Source organism: Oryx dammah, unplaced genomic scaffold (assembly GCF_014754425.2).
Source record: "Oryx dammah isolate SB20612 unplaced genomic scaffold, SCBI_Odam_1.1 HiC_scaffold_20, whole genome shotgun sequence".
Classification (NCBI taxonomy): domain Eukaryota; kingdom Metazoa; phylum Chordata; class Mammalia; order Artiodactyla; family Bovidae; genus Oryx; species Oryx dammah.
This window is the reverse complement of record NW_024070204.1, coordinates 34,312,652-34,335,290: the sequence shown is the minus strand read 5'-3', so window position 1 is coordinate 34,335,290 and position 22,639 is coordinate 34,312,652. Positions and strand designations below refer to the sequence as shown.

Genomic DNA, 22,639 nt, shown 5'->3' with positions numbered 1-22,639 from the left:
CTTGTTCCCACTCACCAGATCTGGTGAGTTATTCATTGCTTTAACAGACATTTATCAAGCTTTTACCACGTGCTGGGCACTGTGCTAAGTTCTGGGAATAGGAAAGTAAATAAGGCATAGTCCCTACTCTCAAGGAACTTAGAATCTAAGATAGATGTGTGCACCAAATATACACGTGAACAGGGTGCTGTCAGGACACACAGGTACAAGGCTTCTTGTGACTGTGTAAATATGCCAGCCCTGTTGACCAGGGTGGGGTGGGGAAAGAGATGGGAGGGGGAGGTGGCTTCTCAAGGAGCAGGGCATAGGTCACACTCTTGTGTGTTTTAAAGGTTCCCCTAAATTCTGATACTGGTCCCCTCTCGGCCCCAGCCTTTCCACACTGGAAGGTAAGAATTTGTCTTTTACTTGGTGCATGGCAGACATCTGATAAACGTTTATTTGATGGCTGTTTTTGTGCTCTCATTTTTATATTCAGACAGAAATAAAATCACATTCATATAACAATAATGGAACAGTTATTAATAATTGTCACCCACGCTTGGGAGGAAATTTCAGACAAAGAATTCTGAAATTGGTTGATCAAACTCAATAAGCATATAGTGTTCCGAGGTGACTACTTTGAAGGAAATAGAACTGATTTAAATGAAAGGTTTGGCATATTGGTTTCAAATGTTCTCGTCCTATTCGATGCACACATAAATACAGAGATTTTTTTACTTGCTCATTTTAGTTTAAGAAATGGCCCATAGGCCTGGAAGAAGCTGAGGGGCACTGTGAACACCCCAACCAGGTGCCTTACAAGTATGGATTCAAGTCCATGTGCTGGATTTGAGAGTCTCTGCATCTCTCTGGCCCTCTTTCCTCATCTTTAAAATGAAAGATTTTGATTTCTTCAAATAAATATCCAAAATTGGAATTTCTGGGTTGTTTATGTTTTTATTGTCTGTTTTTATCTTTTGAGGAACTTCCATACTGTTTTCCATAGTGGCTGCACCAGTTTACTTCCCACCAGTGGTGCTCAAGGGTTCCCTGTTCTTCACATACTTGTTTGTCTTTTTGATAATAGCCAATCTGTCCGGCATATGATAGCTCATCATGGTTTTGATTTGCATTTCCTAGATGATTTGTGATGCTGACCATCTTTTCATATGCCCACTGGCTATTTATATGTTATCTTTGGAAAAAAATGTCTGTTCGTGTCCTGTGCCCAATTTTCTTTTTAAATATTTAGCTGTATGAGTTCTGTTAATATTTTAGATATTACTCCCTCATCAGAAAAAGTATTTGCAAATATTCTCTCCCAGTCTGTAGCTTGCTTTTCTGTTTTGTTGTTGGTTTCCTTGACTGTGCAAAAACTTTCTGGTTTGTTGCAGTCTCTGTTTATTTTTGCTGTTGTTACACTTGCCTGAGGAGACAGACCCAAAAATACATTGCTGAGACCAATGTCAGAGAGCCTGTTGCCTAAGTTTTCTTCTAGGAGTTTTACAGTTTCCAGTCTTACATTTAAGTCTTTATCTGACGTTTGGATGGCGTCACCAACTCAATGGACATGAGTTTGAGCAGATTCTGAGAGATGGTGAAGAACAGGGAAGCCTGGTGTGCTGCCATCCACGGGGTTGCAAAGAGTCGGACACAACTTAGTAACTGGAGAACAGCAACAGATAGTTTTGAGTTTATTTTGTGTACGGTGTAAGAAAATGGTCTAGTTTCCTTCTTTTAAATGGAGCTGTCTAGTTTTCCCACAGAGAAGGCAGTGGCAACCCACTCCAATACTCTTGCGTGGAAAATCCCATGGACAGAGTAGCCTGGAAGGCTGTAGTCCATGGGGTCGCTGAGGGTCGGACACGACTGAGCAACTTCACTTTCACTTTCACTTTCCTGCATTGGAGAAGGAAATGGCAACCAACTCCAGTGTTCTTGCCTGGAGAATCCCGGGGATGGCGGAGCCTGGTGGGCTGCCGTCTGTGGAGTCACACAGAGTCAGACACGACGGAAGCGACTTAGGGTAGTTTTCCCAACACTTTTTGCTGAAGAGACTATCTGAAACAGAAAACAGAAACAGGCTCATTGACAGAGAACAAACCAGTGGTTGCCAGAAGAGAGGTGGGTGGGAGACGGGTGAAATAGGGGAAGGGGATTAAGAGGTACAAATTACTAATTATAAAAATAAGTCAATGATATAATGTATAGCACAGTAAGAATAATGAATAATGTTGTGTAGCTTTGTATGGTGAGTAGTGTCTAAAAATATTGAATTACTGTAGTATACATCTGAAGCTAATATAACATTGTAAGTCAATTATGCTTCAGTTAAAAAATCAGTAAAATAAAGGTGAACTGTGTAAATAAAAGGGAAAGTTTTGTCTTGATGGCAGTTAACCTTCCTCCCCATTCTAAAATTTGTGATGCAGTTTTCCTGAGCTTCTTAAAAGGTTAAATTGGTTAAGATACAAAATAAGTAAAAATTTACTCCTCTTTAAAAAACCTCACCATTTAACTCATATTAGATTGAGTCCTCTTCTTTCATCTTTCGTATTTGCATTCTTTCAATGCAAATATGAAAAACCTATGTAAAATTATTTATGGTATTTTGAAATAATCAAACTATAAAATTTGTAACCGTTATTTTGTGGTGTATGTTTTTCTATAGGTTGAACCTATGGGTCCCATTGAACTGTCTTCTGGCCCTGAATCTGAAAAAACATTCCCTTCAAAAACCACTAGCATTTCTGAAGAAGGTTTGTGAGGGGTCTGGGGTGGGACTGAAGCCTTTCTTGGGAAGGATGTGTGTGCCAGAAATAGTCTTCTTACGTGAGCTGAAGCCATCGGTCCCCTTATTTTTAGATGAGGATTAGTTTTGTGATAATGTAATTGGCCCCCCACCCCAGGCCAGTTTATTTCCTGAGAAGCTGATGCTGTGACCTCCTCTGGCCTGTGCACCAGAATGAGGCAGTGTGGGCTGGACCTCAGTTCTGTGACTCCGCACCACGGGCTGCATAACCACTGAGAATCACACAGATCTTGTGCTGAGGTGGTGGTCTGTCTGCGATCATCAGAGGAGCCAGAACCTGAAGTTCAGGTTCAGTGGCCTGGCAACGGTGAAGTTATTAAGCTTTTGCATTTCTCATTTTAAGAATGAGAATTTGGGTATTTTTTAAAATGTCTACTATACCTATGATTGTTAATATCTATGTTCTTTTTTTCATTTAGTCTAGTCAGCAGTTTAATGCATTTTGCCAGAAAACAGGGTTTGGTTTATTGATTCTCTTTATTGTTTCTTAATGTTCTTGTTCAGAAATTTCTACTCTAGCTTTATTATTTCCTCTGCTCTTGGAGGCTTACTTTGTGGGATTTTACCTAACTTCATACTTTGTTTTTTTCTAATAAATGCATTTGAGGCTGAACATGTTTCTTCAAGGAGCCAGATAAGGGTGCTGCTGTTATATCTTTTGGTGGTATTCAATTTATATTGAGATTTATTCTTCAGCTCATAAAAAGACTTTTTCGCTTCCAAATATTATGGGGCTTGGGCTATATTTTTGTCATTTATTTCCATTTTCATTGTATTGTGATTAGATGAGTGTATGATAATGTCATTCTTCAGTTCAGCTTAGTTGCTCAGCCGTGTCCGACTCTTTGCAGCCCCATGCACTGCAGCACACCAGGCTTCCCTGTCCATCACCAGCTCCCAGAGCTTGCTCAAATATGTGTCCATTGAGTCAGTGGTGCCACCCAACCATCTCATCCTCTGGCATCCCCTTCTCCTGCCTTCAATCTTTCCCATGGTCAGGGTTTCTTCCAGTGAGTCAGTTCTTCGCATCAGGTGGCCAAAGTATTGAAGCTTCAGCTTCAGCATCAGTCCTTCCAATGAATATCACTCTTAGATATTTGTTAAAATTTCCCTTGAGGCTTAGGATATATAGTCAGTTTTTGTAAATATTCTGTTTATTTGAAAAGAGTGAGCATTTTCTGTTTATGTAGGAGACGTGTGTGTGTGGTCACATACACATATATCACAGTCAAACTTCTAAATTATACTGTTGAGAAGGGCGCATTAAAAATGACCTGCAATGATTTGGAATTGTTTCTCTTTGTAATTCTGTTAAATGTCTCTGTATGCACTTGTTTTTTTTTTGTTGTTCAGTCACCAGCTCATGTCCGACTCTTTGGACTGCAGCATGCCAGACATCCCTGTCCTTCTCTATCACGCAGAGTTAGCTCAGACTCATGTCTCTTGAGTTGATTATGCTAACCATCTCATCCTTTGTCGTCACCCACTTCTCCTTCTGCCCTCAATCTTTCCTAGTACCAGGGTCTTTTCTAATGAGTCGTCTCTTCACATCAGGTGGCCAAACTCTCAGAGCTTCACCTTCAGCATTAGTCCTTTCAATGAATATTCAGGGTTGATTTCATTTAGGATTGACTGGTTTGATCTTGCTTTCCAAGGGACTCCCAAAGAGTCTTCTCCAGCACCATAGTCAAAAGAGTCAATTCTTTGGCATTCAGCCTTCTTATATGGTCCAACTTTCACATCCATACACGACTGCTGGAAAAGCGATTGCTTTGACTATGCAGAACTTTGTCAGCAAAGTGATGTCTCTGCTTTTTAATATGCTGTCTAGCTTTCTCATAGCTTTTCTTCCAAGGAGCAATCATCTTTTAATTTCATGGCTGCAGTCACCATCTGCAGTAATTTTGGAGCCCCCCAAAATAAAGGCTCTCACTGTCTCCATTGTTTCTCCATCTATTTGCCATGAATCGATGGGACCAGTTGCCATGATCTTAGTTTTCTGAATGTTGAGTTTTAAGCCAACTTTTTCATTCTCCTCTTTCACTTTCATCAAGAGGCTCTTTAAGTTCTTCTTTGCTTTTTGCCATAAGGGTGGTATTATCTGCATATCTGAGGTTATTGATATTTCTCCCAGCAGTATTGATCCCAGCTTGTGCTTCATCCAGCCTGGCATTTCACATGATGCATTCTGCATATAAGTTAAATGAGCAGGGTGACAATATACAGCCTTGATATACTCCTTTCCTGATTTGGAACCAGTCTGTTGTTCCATGTACAGTTCTAACTGTTGATTCTTGACCTGCATACAGGATTCTCAGGAGACAGATAAGGTGGTCTGGTATTCCCATCTCTTTAAGAGTTTTCCACAGTTTGTTGTGATCCACACAGTCAAAGACTTTAGTATAATCAGTGAAGCAGAAATAGATATTTTCCTGGAATTCCCTTACTTTTTGTATGATACAGTGAACATTGGCAATTCAATCTCTGGTTCCTCTGCCTTTTCTAAATCCAGCTGAGAACATCTGGAAGTTCTCAGTTCATGTACTGTTGAAGCCTAGCTTGAAGGATTTTGAGAATTGCCTTGCTAGTATGTGAGATGAGTGCAACTGTTTGGTAGTTGGGACATTCTTTGGGATTGAGATAAAACCTGACCTTTTTCAGTCCTGTGGCCACTGCTGGCTTTTCCAAATTTGTTGACATATTGAGTATATTGCTTTAACAATATCAGCTTTTAGGATTTGAAATATCTCAGCTGGAATTCCATCACCTCCACTAGTTTTGTTTGTACTAATGCTTCCTAAGGTTCATTTAACTTCATACTCCAGGATGTCTGGCTCTAGGTGAGTGACCACAGCATTGTGATAATTCAGGTCATTAAGACCTTTTTTGTACAGTTTTTCTGTGTTCTATGCACCTCTTCTTAATCTCTTCTGCTTCTGTTAGGTCCTTACAATTTCTGTCCTTTATCATGACCATCCTTGCATGAAATGTTCCCTTGGTATCTCCAGTTTTCTTGAAGAGATCTCTAGTTTTTCCCGTTGAGTTGTTTTCTATTATTTCTTTGCATTGTTCACTTAAAAAGTCTTTCTTATCTTTCCTTTCTATTCTTTGGAACTCTACATTCAATTGGGTATATATTATGTGGTTCAGGCTATAGGTGAATCTTAAGTAGTTTAGGCTATGTTATAAAATGAATATAGTTAATGATGATTACTTTTTTGAATTTTATCTGTTTTATCATTAAGTATACAGCCTTGAGGTACTTCTTTCCTGATTTGGAACCAGTCTGTTGTTTCATGTCTAGTTCTAACTGTTGCTTCTTGACTTGCATACAGATTTCTCAGGAGGCAGGTCAGGTGGTCTGGAATTCCCATCTTTTGAAGAATTTTCCAGTGTGTTGTGATCCACACCGTCAAAGCCTCTGCCATAGTCAATAAAGTAGAAGTACATGTTTTTCTGGAACTCTCTTGCTTTTTCAGTGATCCAGTGGATGTTGGCAATTTGATCTCTGGTTCCTCTGCCTTTTCTAAATCCAACTTGAACATCTGGAAGTTCACGGTTCACATACTGTTGAAGCCTGGCTTGAAGAATTTTGAGCATTACTTTGCTAGCACGTGAGATGAGTGCAGTTGTGTGGTAGTTTGAACATACTTTGGCATTGGCTTGCTTTGGGATTGGAATGAAAACTGACCTTTTCCAGTCCTGTGGCCACTGCTGAGTTTTCCAAATTTGCTGGCGTATTGAGTGCAGCACCTTCACAGCATCATCTTTCAGGATTTGAAATAGCTCAACTGGAATTCCATCACTTCCACTAGCTTTGTTAGTAGTGATGCTCTCTAAGGCCCACTTGACTTCACATTCCAGGATGTCTTGCTCTAGGTGAGTGATCACACCATCGTGATTATCTTGGTCGTGAAGATCTTTTTTGTACAGTTTTCTGTGTATTCTTGCCATCTCTTCTTAATATCTTCTGCTTCTGTTAGGTCCATACCATTTCTGTCCTTTATTGAGCCCATCTTTGCATGAAATGTTCCTTTGGTACCTCTAATTTTCTTGAAGAGATCTCTAGTCTTTCCCATTCTATTGTTTTCCTCTATTTCTTTGCATTGATCACTGAGGAAGGCTTTCTTTTCTCTCCTTGCTACTCTTTGGAACTCTGCATTCAAATGGACATATCTTTCCTTTTCTCCTTTGTCTTTAGCTTCTCTTCTTTTGTCAGCAATTTGTAAGACCTCCTCAGACAACCATTTTGCCTTTTTGCATTTCTTTTTCTTGAGGATGGTCTTGATCACTGCTTCCTGTACAATGTCGCAAAACTCCGTCCATAGTTCTTCAGGCACTCTGTCTATCAGATCTAATCCCTTGAATGTGTTTGTCACTTTCATTGTATAATTGTAAGGGATTTGACTTAGGTCATACCTGAATGGTCTAGTGGTTTTCCCTTCCTTTGTCAATTTAAGTCTGAATTTGGCAATAAGGAGTTCATGATCTGAGCCACAGTCAGCTCCCAGTCTTTTTTTTTGCTGACTGTATAGAGCTTCTCCATATTTGACTGCAAAGAATATTATCAATCTGATTTTAGTATTGACCATCTGGTGATGTCCATGTGTAGAGTCTTCCCTGTGTTGTTGGAAGAGTATGTTTGCTATGACCAGTGTGTTCTCTTGGCAAAACTCTGTTAGCCTTTGACCTACTTCGTTTTGTACTCCAAGGCCAGATTTGTGTGATTCTGCAGGTATGTTTTGACTTCCTACTTTTGCATTCCAGTTCCCTATAATGAAAAAAACATCTTTTTTGGGTATTAGCTCTAGAAGGTCTTGAAGGTCTTCATAGAACCGTTCAACTTCAGCTTCTTCAGCATTACTGGTCAGGGCATAGATGTGGATTGCTCTGATATTGAATGGTTTGCCTTGGAAATGAACAGAGATCATTCTGTTGTTTTTGAGATTGCATTCAAGTACTGCATTTCGGACTCTTTTGTTGACTATGATGGCTACTCCATTTCTTCTAAGGGATTCTTGCCCACAGTAGTAGATATAATGGTCATCTGAGTTAAATTCACCCATTCTGAAAAGTTGGCTTAAAACTCAACATTCAGAAAACTGAGATCATGGCATCTGGTCCCATCACGTCGTGGGAAATTGATGGGCAAACAATGGAAACAGTGAGAGACTTTATTTTGGGGGGCTCCAAAATCACTGCAGATTGTGACTGCAGCCAGGAAATTAAAAGACACTTGCTACTTGGAAGAAAAGTTATGACCAGCCTAGACAGCATATTAAAAAGCAGAGATATTACTTTGCCAACAAAGGTCTGTCTAGTCAAAGCTCTGGTTTTTCCAGTAGTCATGTATGGATGTGAGCGTTGGACTATAAAGAAAGCTGAGCACTGAAGAATTGATGCTTTTGAACTGTGGTATTGGAGAAGACTCTTAAGAGTCCCTTGGACTGCAAGGAAATCCAACCAGTCAATCCTAGAGGAAATCGGTCCTGAATATTCATTGGAAGGACTAATACTGAAGTTGAAACTCCAATACTTTGGCCACCTGATGTGAAGAACTGACTCATTTGAAAAGACCCTGAAGAGGCACTAAAAAGCCTCTTGATGAAAGTGAAGGAGGAGAGTAAAAAAGTTGGCTTAAAGCTCAGCATTCAGATAACTAAGATCATGGCATCTGGTCCCATCTCATCATGGGAAATAGATGGGGAAACAGTGGAAACAGTGGCAGACTTTGTTTTTTGGGGCTCCAAAATTACTGCAGATGGTGATTGCAGCCATGAAATTAAAAGATGCTTACTCCTTGGAAAGAAAGTTATGACCAACCTAGATAGCATATTCTAAAGCAGAGACATTACTTTGCCAACAAAGGTCCGTCTAGTCAAGGCTATGGTTTTTCCAGCGGTCATGTATGGGTGTGAGAGTTGGACAGTGAAGAAAGCTGAGCGCCAAAGAATTGATGCTTTTGAACTGTGGTGTTGGAGAAGACTCTTGAGAGTCCCTTGGAATACAAGAAGATCCAACCAGTCCATTCCAAAGGAGATCAGTCCTGGGTGTTCATTGGAAGAACTGATGTTGAAGCTGAAACTCCAATACTTTGGCCACCTGATGCGAAGAGTTGACTCATTGGAAAAGACCCTAATGCTTGGAATGATTGGGGGCAGGAGGAGAAGGGGACAACAGAGGATGAGATGGCTGGATGGCATCACCGACTCGATGGACATGAGTTTGAGTAAGTTCCAGGAGTTGGTGATGGACAGGGAGGCCTGGCATGCTGCAATTCATGGGGTCAAAAGAGTCGGACACAACTGAGTGAAATATCATTAAGCAATGACTGTCTTTATTCCCAATAATGTTGTTTAGACTCAAAGTCAATTTTGTTTAATATGTCCATTTCTGTTTTCTTTTGCCTGGTATATCTTTTTTTGATATTTTTTATTAAAAATTTTAATGGTAAGTTTCAGGCATATTTCAGTACAAGACAAAATAGTATAATTAACCTTCATGTACCCAACAATCACCTTTTACAAGTATCACCTCATGGCCAATCCTGTTTTATATATCCCACCCACTCTTTTTACCTTTTCCTAAATTATTTTAAAGCAAATTCCAGACAACACAGTTTTATCCATAAATATTTTAACATTCTCTAAAAGACAAGGTCTATTTTAAAAATAATAACATTATCACCTCTTTTTTTAAAAAAGTCTTGATATTGTCATGTACCTAATAAGTGTTCAACTATTGCCAGTTGGCTCATTTTAAAAAATAGTTTATTTCATCTAGTTCGTCCAGATAAGGTCCATACATGACATTTGGTTGATAGCTTATAGTTCTCTTTTAATTTCTGGGTTCGTCTTTTTTTCTCTTTTTCCCCTTTTAGTTTACTTGTTGAAGAAACTTGGTGGTTTGTCCTGAAGTATTTTTCAGGGTCTACATTTAGTTAACTGTGTCTCTATGGTGTCATTTACACGTTCCTCTGTTCCCTTTATTTCCTGTCATTAGACATCCCCTTACTTTAAAGATGAGTGACTGTTACAGATTTGTTCAGCAAATATCTCTAGATTTCATTCTTAAAATAATTACCTAGTTTGTGTTTTAATCATAAGATATAAGCAGCTATTTATTGTGATTATTGACACATTTGTGCTTCTATTATCTTTATTTTGTGCTTACTATTTACTGTATCTTTTGTTTACTTTTTGTCCTGTTTTTGTTTCCTTCAATTGGATTAAGTTTTCTCTATCCACTCTTTCCCCCTCTATATGTTCAGAAATTATACATTCTATTTTTATTCCCTTAGAGCATATTCTTAAATTTTCAACATTCAGAATTGAGTGTTGAGACGAATATATTTACCTCACAAGCAACATAAGGTCTTATGTTAGAGCTTTTAGCACTGGTATTCCCAGGGCCTCAGTGGTAACGAATCCGCCTGCTAATACAGGGGACACTGGAGATGCAGGTTCAATCCTTGGTCAGGAAGATCCCCTGGAGGAGGAAATGCCAACCCAGGTAGTATTGCTGCCTGGAAAATTTCTTGGACAGAGGAGCCGGCGTGCTGCAGTCCATGGGTTTGCAAAGATTTGCACGTGACTCTGCACACATACACACACGCCTCTTCACATCTTCTCTGATGTTGTTTCTAATAGTTTAATCTGTACCTTGTTTTTAACCTGCCCACTTGGTCTCCTTTGTCTTATTTTTATATGTCTGTACTAATTTGAATTTATCAGCATGTTTGCCAGTTTATTTCCCCTCAGTTGCTTCTTTTTTTCAAAGAAATTGTAAACTGAATGATGTACATATGTAAAAAATAAGTATATTAGACAAAAACACGAGTTTCATCAAATAATACTTGTCATTATCCCTCAAGGTGCAGTCTGGCATTTTCTCTTTTGTGCGGTTATTGCCCGGAGTTGCTCCTTGGAGCCACTTCGTTGAGGACTGTTTCCTTCCTCCTTCCTTTATTAGTTCTTTCAAACAGAGTCTGTCAGTAGCTAATTCTCCCAGTCTTTGAAAATAGTTGTAATTTTACTGCAATTGGTGAGTGATGGCTTATAGCTGAGATCAGAATTCTAGGTTGCTGCTTATTTTCCCTCAGTCTTTTAAGATATTATTCCATTTTCCATTGACATTTCTAATTGCTGAGTGTATAATACCCACGTGATGTCTAATTGCTGTTCTTTTATCTCTGATCACTTTTACAAGTCTTCATCTTTATTTTTGGTTTATTTTGCATTTTGAAACGGTGTGTCTAGGTGTATAATTCTTTTTATTTATTCTATATGGGAGTGGGAATGGTTTGTTAATTTGCAGTTTTAACACTGGGAGGTTTTATCTGGTTTCTTTTGGAGTAGTGCTTTTGCTAAAGCACTTGTTAGAGGTGTGCTGGAACTTCTCAGTCTATTCCCTGCCTCTTAACCACCCCTCAGGTTCTCCCTTTTCTCTCTCAATGATGTGCTCCAGGATATTTCCTCAGAACTCTTTCTGTTCGTCTACTCATTCTCTCTACTGCTGTGTCTTCTTTGGTGTAGGATTTTAATTTCGGTGACTGCATTCTTAATGTCCAGAAGATTTCTTTCTTTTTCAGATCTATCTGTTCTTTGGATGCACTCTGCCCTTTTCTTTTACTGTGGTTTCTATACCGTATTTTATCAGTTTGATCATTTTAGTAACATTTTACACCCTTCCAGATTCTTATTTCATGCGTGCATATTTTCAATTGTCAGATGTATATACTGACTCTCTGGGCTGCTTATTCCTTTGTGTGAGTTGTGATTTTTTATACTGAGCTTATTAGGGGGGTAGTTCTGCTAAGTTGTGTATGTTTTTCTTTGGCGTGATTTTGTTATTTTCTTCTTGCTGTTACTGAAGTAGAAAAAAATGGGGACAAGTTTTTATAATCATTTTTTTGGTTTGGAGTTGCTGTACCACATAGTATAAATTCAGATCCCACACCTGCCTATAGTATAGCAAGACAGGGGTGGGTGTCTTTTCTCAGAGTTAACTTTTATTTTTTTCCCATCCACTACCCAGGGAGATAAAAAAGTTTGCTATTTCTCTGAGGCAGAATTTTTCATATCCCCACTTTATGGACAGGACTGTCCTTCAGCGTTCTCAGTTCCTCTCACTGTGTCTGCAGGAACCACGTCTCCTGTTCCTCCTTGGACTATACCAGCAGCATTGTCCATTTAGTGCCCAGATTTGAATTCCTCTGTATTTTATGACACCAGGAGACTTATTTTATCTAAAGTTTGATTGGTTTTGTATGCTTTTTTTAAATTCACCATTTCTTCTGTGTTTTATACAGGTAATGGGCCTATTCACTGCAGCTCCATCTGTTGTGTTTTCTGAAGTTGATAATAAATTTAGTAGTAGATAATAAATTTTCTTACTGTGAGACAGTTTAAACTTTAAATACTGTATTAAATTATTTTATTATGCAGTAAGAAAGTTACCAGAATAATGTCTTTTCCGTGTGATTTTTTTCCCATTAATATTATTTTCTTTTTATTGTAATATATACTCTGGATTAATGCACTTCCTGACTTATATGAATAAAGAAGGTCGGAGGGACAAAGAAGAGATTTCAGTAACAGAACCTTACCCTAGCCAGAAAACCTGTGTGCTACCTTCACCTCATCCAGCCGTCAGCCTTTCCAGTGACCAGAACGTGACTCCTCTTGGTATTGTTCTTCACTTTTTTTCCTTTACTCTTATTTTCCAAGACACTGTTGCTGAAGAGTACTTACTTTACTGGGAATATAGTTGTGAAGAATTTGTGAAGCCATTGCAGTATTCATAAGTTTCAGGGAAAAGAAAGTTAAAAATTGTGCCATTTACATAAAGAACTTCATTATCGTGTCACTTTCATAAGATACACTACAAGACGTGTCATGCTGCTGCTGCTGCTAAGTCGCTTCAGTCGTGTCCGACTCTGTGCGACCCCATAGATGGCAGCCCACCAGGCTCCCCCGTCCCTGGCATTCTCTAGGCAAGAACACTGGAGTGGGTTGCCATTTCCTTCTCCAATGTAAAAAAGTGAAAAGTGAAAGTGAAGTCGCTCAGTTGTGTCCAACTCTTAGCGACCCCATGGACTGCAGCCCACCTGCCTCCTCCATCCATGGGGTTTTCCAGGCGAGAGTACTGGAGTGGGGTCCTGTTGCCTTCTCCACAAGATGTGTCTTATCTCTGTGTAATTCAGGCTCCTCTGTCCATGGGATTCTCCAGGCAAGCATACTAGAGTCGTTGCCATGCCCTCCTCCAGGGGATCTTCCTGATCCAGGGGTCAAACCCACGTCTCTTACATCTCTTGCATTGGCAGACGGGTTCTTTACGATGAGCGCCACCTGGGAAGCCCCGTTAAATACATAGCAGCTGAAACATTATAGTATTACACTGGTATATTATACTATAATACTATACTATTTGATTTTTATAAAAATTGAGAAATTAACACTCTGTCAATTTTAAGAGTTTTGATTTGGAAACAAAATAATGATTGTGACTTTTTTGGGCCTCTTCCACATGCCAGACATCACTGTTTTAGGTGTGTTGACCCTGGTGTAAGCCTGACCTGTGATCTAGCTACCATTATTCTCCCATTTTACAGCTGAGAATATTTAGGCTTAGAGAAATTCAGGGCCATTGTTCCTTCTGTTTCTTTTAGAGCTGACAGTTCAAAATGCTGTTCCTTAGTCCTAAGTGATATTTTGTGTCATAATAATAGCAGGACATACTACGTATCACAGTTGAAACTCTAATGGTGGCGAAATACCTTTTTTGCCCTCAGATACTTACGGTCAATAAGGATGATTTTATTGAATGCGTGTAATATGTTTTATTACCATTATTAAAGTTATATAAGCCGTTAGAAATGCTATTTTTAAATAGCATTGCTGTTATTTAAAAATTATTAAGCTGTTTTTAAGCTTTGTATTTGTTCTCTAAACTCTTTCTAGATTCTGTTCATATTTCAGTCATCATCAAATAGAGATAATCATTTTTATTCACTGAGTTGTTTGAAGATTAATTACTGTATATAAAGCATTTAGCTGAGAATCTGTTTGATTCCTATAGGTTCTTGGTCACCAGCATCTTTCCTCTTTCTTCTTATGGAAGGGAGAATTGAGAAATGAAGTTAAGGAGGCCTTAGTGGATTCTGATTGTATCTGAGAAGTTTAGACTACATTTTGTACTTGGGGATCACTGACAGATTATGAGCAGGAGAGGTTTGGAAGAAGACTAGGATGGAGGTCTAGGTCAGTTAGTGAACTTTTAAATTAATGTGACCTGGGCAGTGATGAGGGTCTGGGCAGCGTTGCGGGAAAGGAGAAAAAATGAGACATTCTGAATAGGCAGCTGATGGCTTAAAGCTCAACATTCAGAATATTAAGATCATGGCATCCGGTCCTATCACTTCATGACAAATAGATAGGGAAACAGTGGAAACAGTGGCAGGCTTTATTTCCTCCAAAATCACTGCAGATAGTGATTGCAGCCATGAAATTAAAAGACGCTTACTCCTTGGAAGGAAAGTTATGACCAACCTAGACAGCGTATTACTGAGACATTACTTTGTCAACAAAAGTCCATCTAGTCAAGGCTATGGTTTTTCCAGTGGTCATGTGTGGATGTCAGCATTGGACTATAAAGAAAGCTGAGCACTGAAGAACTGATGCTTTTGAACTGTGGTGTTGGAGAAGACTCTTGAGAGTCCCTTGGACTGCAAGGAAATCCAACCACTCCATCCTAAAGGAGATCAGTCCTGAGTGTTCATTGGAAGGACTGATGTTGAAGCTGAAACTCCAATACTTTGGCCACCTGATGTGAAGAGCTGACTCATTGAAAAAGACCCTGATGCTGGGAAAGATTGAGGGCAGGAGGAGAAGGGGATGACAGAGGATGAGATGATTGGATGGCATCACTGACTCCATGGACATGAGTTTGGGTAAAGTCTGGGAGTTGGTGATGGACTGGGAGCTTGGCGTGCTGCGATTCATGGGGTCGCAAAGAGTCAGAAATGACTGAGTGACTGAACTGAACTGATACTCACTGACTAAGTGGATGGCATGGGTGGAGAAGGAGAATGAAAATGGCTGGTTAGCATTGTCAGACTAAGAGCAAGGATATCACCAGGTCTTAATGTCAAACTCTTAGAGCACCTTCAACCAGATGTAGCATTTCAAGCGATATTCATGTCATATTTAGGACCTAGCTTTTGATAAGCAAGTAGAGCTTGCTGAGAGGGTTAAGCTTAAAAAACAGAAGAGCCTTTTCCCTAATTATATAGTTAATACTGATGGAAAATGGGGAAGTCTTAGGACCAGCCTAAGAAATGTCATCCATCAGAGAGCAGGAGGAGCCCACCCCAACCAGTGAGGGAAGCGGATGAGCAGCCTCTGGTGAAGGGACTTTCAAGAAAGTGAATCGCTGACAGTTTCACAGGCCACCAGAAAGTCAAGAAAGAAGACTGAGGTTTTTTTGAGCACTTTAAGACCTATCGGTATTCCTAATAAGTGAAGTCGATGATCAGGCTGAGTGTCACTGTTTGGCATTTTTTCAGAAAGGAACTGTGACTATCAAGGAATGAAGCTGATGTGTTGTGTGTGTTAGTAAATTATAAAGGCCATCCCAAAGGAAAAATCCAAAGATGGTTTGAAAATGAAGGATAGAATCTTCCTATGTAACTACTTTTAAAAGTTGTTATTTGACTATAACACTTTTCTGCCTTTTGATAGAAGGAATCATTTTATCAAAATGATTCATTTCTTAGATCTTTTATATCTGATTAGTCTATACTTAGGGCTTCCCTGGTGTTGCAGTGCTAGAGAATCAGCCTGCCTCTGCAGTAGATGCAGATTTGATCCCTGAGTCAGGAAGATTCCCAGGAGAAGGAAATGGCAACCCACTCCAGTATTCTTGCCTGGGAAATCCCATGGATGGAGGAGCCTGGGCGGGGGGTTTACAGTTCTTTGGGGTCAGACATGACTTAGCAACTATATAAACAAGTCTGTACTTACACCATTATTGAAGAACTCACAAATGACCAGACTCAGAGACCAAAGATAATATGTGAAATTTTTGATATGAGGATTAAAAAACAAAAAATGTGCTTAAGAAAGCAAAATTATTTAATATTAAAAACATGGGGATGTCTCAGTCATAGAGGCAAGGTGGGTTTATCTTAGTATAAGAAAATCTGAAGGAAATGTTTTTGAGAAGAGATGTCAGGACACTTTGCTCTCGGTTAATTCAGTTCTCTTTGAGGGTTAAACACAGCTGAAAAGGCTATGTTTTGCTTTAAAGACATGTTATTAATACTGGACAAGATTTAAAAATTATCCTTTGAGTCATGTTCTTCCATGTAAAGGCTTTTGGGATTAAAGTAGGTGTTTTCTACAAAGTATTCCTTTCAGATCATCAAAAGTTTTTTTGTTTTGTTTTCTTTTTAGTAAATCACACTCCAGTATTCTAAACCGTGTATGAAGCAAAGTAGATTATACCTCCTAACATGTATTGTTCAGAGTGCTCTGGATAGACAAGTAATCTTAAAATGTGAACAGTATTCACCACCAAATGGAGGTTTAAAAATATTTCAGTTTTTGGACATATAATTTCTAGATCAGGCTAATAATTTAAAAGAGAAAAAGATAACTGACCTGAAATTTTAATTGATAGTAATGTTGTTTTTTTTTAAGGTGTGAATAACAGTGATGAATTATTTGAAAGGTAACTATCTTAATTCATAGTTTTACTTGCAGTTAGGTACACATTGTATGTTCTGGAAATTTTGTTGTTCATATGTATGTCAGCTTTACACTATATATTTTTTGTGGATTAAAGGAATGTAATTGCCATTGGGAATGGGATCTTTTAAGAAACTGATGACTGTTATATTGTATCTCTCTTACTGTTTTACAGTAGGTAGAGTCTTTGCTGCATTTTCTTTCACTACATATGTATTAAATTGCAGTAGGCAGGACAGATTAGAAGCTGTCTTCTAGGCCTTACATTTGCTCCTTTGAGAGTATATATGAAGTTGTCAATTACTGATGATTAGGCTTTTCCACTGAGGGTTAATGAGATTAAAGCAATAGAATGAAATTAGTTATATGCTTATCATTTTTTGTGTTCATTTATGCTCTTAGAGAGTGTAATTTTAAATGCTCATTTTTGTTTAATATAAGTAAGTTGTGGATACTGATTTATATTTCTCATATTGCATCTGGGAATGAAGTGTTTTGGTAGATCCACTCCAGACGAGTGAACTGACTGATATTGCAGACATTATCAATGACCTTATAACAAAAGATGGAGTTTCCAGTGAAGAGCTCGGCCTAACAGAGCAACAGGCTAGGAGCATCTCCAGGTAATCATTGAATAATTCATTTTTAACCTGTTTAAAATGTTTATGGTTTAAGAGTATTTTTAAAAATGACCATTTTTGGTGATTTTTTAGGAAACAGATTCAAAGCTTACATAGATTTTTTTTTCTCTGTTAATAGACTTTGTGATGTTTATGTGTCTTTCCTCCCCTTCCTCCAACAATCATAGACTAGCTTCTGTAACTAATACAGCACATCTGTATCCTGAGTTCTCTGAAGGTCTCATCGCTCTGAGTACAACATAAATATAATCCTGTTTCTTCTTAAAGTAATTAATAATTTAGTTCATAGTACATTACCCTAGACATGAACCTTTAGAATACATTGTAAATAGCTTTTCTTGGAACATTATGTTAAAATGTTTTTCCTTGTTGCCTTTCCTGGGCCATGAACTGGTTTTTGATAGAATAAAGGCTGCTTCTTCTACTGATGCTTCTTTGGGATACATACACCTTTTGGCTTATTGATTCATTGGGGGTTGGTTGGATAGGGTACTCTCTGCCTGGCGCATCCCAAGAGTCCAGACTCCAGAAGAAAAGCAGGTGTCTAGTATAAAACCACATTGTCTCTATCCGTAACCCATCTTCATGTTAGAATGGTGTCTTCTTCCCATGCTGCGTGTTTCGAGTCGGCCCTGAATTGCTGTCTCACACCACCTTTTTCTTGGGCCACTGTTAGTACTGTTTATGTAGAAGCCAGGATGGGATTAGATGTACAAAAGCTGTATCAAGCAAATGCCTGAGAGGAAGAAAATCAGAAGTGAGGCATCAGACCACAGTGCAAGTCTGTTGCCTCCCTGTGGAGGAGAGAAGGCTGAGTCAGTTAAGTCCAGAGTTCAGTGTGGTTCTGGGAAAGCTTCAGCTGGGCCAGTGGTGAGACATCAAGCCAGACTCAACTTCAGAGGAGTCCTGTCTCTTATAGGTTGGGGCCAGCCATAGCATCCCTGCCATGCTCCTCATTAGCTCAGGTTGGACCCTGGGCAGTACAGCCTGGGCAGGAACCTGAGGCCAGATCCAGATCCAGGAGGGCTGCAGTTTAGAAGTCATCTCTGTGGAATAAGTTTTGGAAGTGATTGAGATGGTCTAGGAATAGATCGATGAAGAAATCCCAAAACAGAACCTTTAAAAACATTCATATTGGTGGTGAGCAGAGAAGAAGGATGCCCAGTATAAGAGGCTGTATTGTGTTTTGAGAGTGAGAAAAAGACCCAGGTAAGAGAGAGTTTAAAGTAAGAAGCCAGCTGCACCAGATACTATAGAGAAGTCCAGTAGGAGGAAGACTGAAGAGGCTCTTGGTGACTTGAGATTGTTGTCAGTGGATTTCAGGGGACAGGTTGGAGCAAATTGACTAGACATCATAAGCATATGACTGGAGTAGGTAGCCATTCCCTTCTCCAGAGTATCTTCCCAACCCAGAGATTGAACCCAGGTCTCCCACATTGCAGGTGGATTCTTTACCATCTGAGCCACGAGGAAAACCCAAAAGAATACTGGAGTGGGATGCCATGCCCTCTTCCAGGGGCTCCTCCCAATGCAGGGACCAAGCCCAGGTTTCCTGCATTGCAGGCAGAGTCTTCACTGTCTGAGCCACCAGGAAAGCCCATATGTATGCATGTATTCCCTCTCTGGAGCCTCGGTCCCACCGCTGTCCCCACCCCTGCCCCCGATTCCACCCTCTGGGTCATCCCAGGGCACTGCGCTGAGCTCCCTGTGCTGTACAGCAGTTTACCGCCAGCCATCCAGCGTACTCACGGTGTGTGTATGTCAGTGTTACTTTTACAATTCATCTTATCCTCTCCTTCCCCAACTGTGTGCACAGGTCCATTCTCCACATCCGTACCTCTGTTCCTGACCTGCAGATGTGTTCATCAGCACCATTTTTCTAGACTTCACATATATTCATTAATACACAAAATTTGTTTCTCTTTCTGACTTACTCTGTATGACAAGGCTCTGGATTCATGCACATCACTACAACTGACTCAGTTCCTTATATGACTGAGTAATATCCCATTGTATGTATGTACCACATCTTTATCCATTCATCTATCAGTGGACACTCAAGTTGCTTCCATGTCCTGGCCATTGTAAATAGTACTGCAGTGAACACTGGGGTACATGTATTATCTCCATAACAGATTTCAAATCAAATGATGCACTGCTGATTAAATTTCTCAGGATTCAGCATCCCTCCGGTAGACGCCCACAAAGAACTGAGAAGGAGAGAAGAGAGATTCAAGTCTGGATGAAAAGAAAACGAAAAGCAAGAATGGCAGAGTACTTAAATCAGCTGGCAGAGAAGAGAGGGCAAGAACACAATCCTTTCTGCCCCAGGAATAACCCAGTAAGTCTGCAGTATCAAGGGTAGTGGAATTATCACAGAATATGTATAACTTTTTCCTGGCAGGTATTCAAGAGGAGGATGAACATAATTTGGAATCATTTATTATTTGATAGAAAAGTCAGCATTTTACTTAAGTCAGGGAAAATTAAAAAATTACCTTAACAAAATGTAGCAAGGGACTACAAACCATGTTTTATTCAACTGTCTTAAATATTTTTACTCCCTGAGGCTAATTATGGCTCTAACATTGTAACCATTGAATGAAGAGATCAAGGGATTGGGCGACCAACTGAAGTCACTCCCTAAATTTTCACTGAAAGTCAGTTGCAGTCGAACAACTTGACTGTGTGTGTAGTAAAGGCATTTTAAAAATCAATTTTCTCTCTGTAAGTTGTCTACAAAAATACCTTTTTAAAGTATGGTCCAGTCATGTACCAACAGAACAGTGGCACTTCTGTGTGTGTTTCAGCTTTCCTTCAAACTGTCAATATTTGTTTACCGAGTTCTGACTATGGATATAACCATGGCTAGGTCAAAAGTGTTTTTCTTCAGAAGATGAAATAAGGCAGTATTACTTTGATGATTACATAGCTATGAAAGTCACATTTATATTACATTTGGATTAGAGTGTATCTTTTACTTTGTAATCTGAAATAAATATAATACTTCATTGTTTTCTCCATCATTAGGGAAACACATTTTATAAAATAAGTGAATCTTCCAAGAAAGATTGTCACATTTAAGCACCAAATGTGCAAAAGTAGGTGAACTATTACTTAATGTCACTTATTTACCTGTGTCTGGAGAGAGCATGCTGACATTAGATAACATTTTGTTGATAGCTCTGGAGACATGATAATGACCTTCAGAGCTACTTGAAGACCAGAATCTTACAGTGCATGTGTATATGTGTATTCTTCCATGCCATGGAGGGTGAGTTCCCATATCACCCTCCCATCAGCCAAACAGATACCCCAGATGGTTAGAACTATATCCAAATTTAGAATAAATTAACTCAGAGGGTGTTGGGACTGCTTCGTTCATAGACTTTATGACATCTCCTTCAGTATTGCAGGTAAATTTTTAGTTTCTATTTGGATAAAGGTATGGAACTAGTGAGGGATTCATGTAATTTAAAATTTACATTTTTATCAAATCAATAAAACATTTCATTTATTATTGACTACTATATAGGACCTTGAGAAAGTGAATTCACTTCTCTGTGTATGTTTTTATATACACAGTCGACCCTGTGAAAGGACTTAGCCTCATTAGTAATTCAACAGTAACTCTTAATGTTCAGAATAAGACATATTTATAGCTGATGTTGGCCAGTTTACCTTGTGTCGCATGCATTTTGAAGAGTTTACAAGTCACAATAAACCTACTGTAGTAGGTTTCTGGTAAACATTTTAAAACATTACAATGATGGTTTTGAATGTCTCACTCATTTCTGCTTTTATCAACCATGCTCTTGGTGAGATTAATCACAAGACAAAGTACAAAATATAGGTGTCTCCATCCTTAAATGTTCCTATTTTCCATTTTAAGTTGCAGCTGATATGGATCTCTCCTTTTGAGAAAATATATGAATTTAGCTGCTAAAATAGACTTTGTACTCTATTTATTAAATTGGATTTTATTTTAATTACATGATGCTTTAACATTTTCATGTTTTGGGCTAGAGTAGGAAGCTTCATCGAATATGACAATGTCTTATACTGTTCCTAAATACAAAATTATATTTTAGCTTCCTATTAAAATTTTATTAGTGGAATTTTCATGTTTTCTGTGGACTGTAATGGTTTAATCATTTGAACTGAGTGGTAATGAACTAACTGGTTGTTTCTTGTGCAGTTTTACATGACTTCAAGGGAAATCAGGCTGAGACAAAAGATGAAGCATGAAAAAGACAGGTGAGTTTGGTAGTTACACCCTGATCCTTCTCTCTCACTCACTGAGACCATAGATAACGCCTTAGGCATTCTAGTTTTCACAGTAGTCCCTTTTTGTTGATAAATGGAAAAGTATGGGAGATAACTGCAGGGAAAATAATTAGACTCCACTATCCTTTTTAGGAATTTGCTTTCAAATATTGTTTATTCCATTCAATTTTTATAACTTATTTCTGAAATCCCTTTCCCTCTCCCAATCCAAATACGTATGTACATTTTTTAAGTACCCCACAGGTGCCTTTAATAGTACCTCCTAATGGTTTTCAGAAATCTGACATTTGAATTTGCATTGAACTGCTTTGAAGAAAAACAGTATTAGGTGGTCTTTAAACACTGTGTTCCCTCTAGAAATATGAAGTGAAAGGAACTCTCTTATTTAATGATATTTAATTTTTTATTTTAAAGATTGCTACTCTCAGACCACTATAGTCGTCGAATCTCACAAGCGTACACTCTGATGAATGAACTGTTATCTGAATCAGCACAGCTTCCAGCAGCTGCTCAGAAGCCATTGCCTAACAAACCCAGAAAAGCTCAGATTCCCAGAAGGCAACGCTCCCCTTCTCCAAGAGGGTAAGACGAGGTTTGCCGTGTCATTTGGCAAGATAACTCCAGGCGTGATAAGTGTGGAGCACTGTTGTGACTCAGGCTCAGTGTGTTTGCTCTGAAATATGGTAATAAAGTGAAGGGGGAAATAGTGCCGTCATTAGGAGTTTCCATTAGTTTATAGAATCACCAAGGAAAAAGGACAAAAATGGCACTAAATATCTAATTAAGACATAACAAAGCACTTCTGAATGCCTAATACAATTTTTATATCCATTCAATCCTGTTTTCTTCCTTTCTGTAGATTTTGTGACTATTCCTTCCGTAATTTGTCTCCTAGCTGCTCTCCCTGTTTCTCCAGTTGGTTCCACTCTTGTAGGAAAACAATGGTCCTCATCAGCTTACTGCATCTTCTGCTGTCTCCTCCGAGTTATTGCTGATTCAGTTGTAGATATTATCATGTTTCTTAAATTAATGACCTTCACTCAATTTGGATATGAGTTCAGTAGGCAAGGATTAATTAAACGTGGATGCTAAAGAAAAGTACCCAAGAGTAAAGTTTCTCATACGGCACACAAACACAAAATTTGTTAGTGACACATAAGGAGGAAATG

At 38.9% G+C, this 22,639-nt stretch overlaps 1 protein-coding gene across 13 annotated transcripts in view; it reads left to right on the top strand.

The window, feature by feature from the left end:
- Nucleotides 1-22,639, top strand: part of CPLANE1 (ciliogenesis and planar polarity effector 1) — a 106,219-nt gene that overhangs the window by 70,010 nt on the left and 13,570 nt on the right. For 8 of the 13 annotated variants that reach the window (XR_005724767.1, XR_005724769.1, XM_040262348.1 and 5 more), the window contains exons 44-50: nt 2,654-2,741; nt 12,358-12,480; nt 16,495-16,525; nt 17,034-17,165; nt 19,359-19,524; nt 21,382-21,440; nt 21,885-22,052. Coding sequence is in view for 10 of the 13 variants with exons in the window: in XM_040262348.1 (XP_040118282.1) it covers nt 2,654-2,741; nt 12,358-12,480; nt 16,495-16,525; nt 17,034-17,165; nt 19,359-19,524; nt 21,382-21,440; nt 21,885-22,052 (767 nt within the window). In the remaining 3 variants the exon portion in view is untranslated. Of the gene's footprint in view, nt 1-2,653; nt 2,742-12,357; nt 12,481-12,522; nt 12,688-16,494; nt 16,526-17,033; nt 17,166-19,358; nt 19,525-21,381; nt 21,441-21,884; nt 22,053-22,639 lie in introns of those variants that run through there. The other 5 variants (XR_005724768.1, XM_040262339.1, XM_040262345.1 and 2 more) reach the window with 2 other exon arrangements.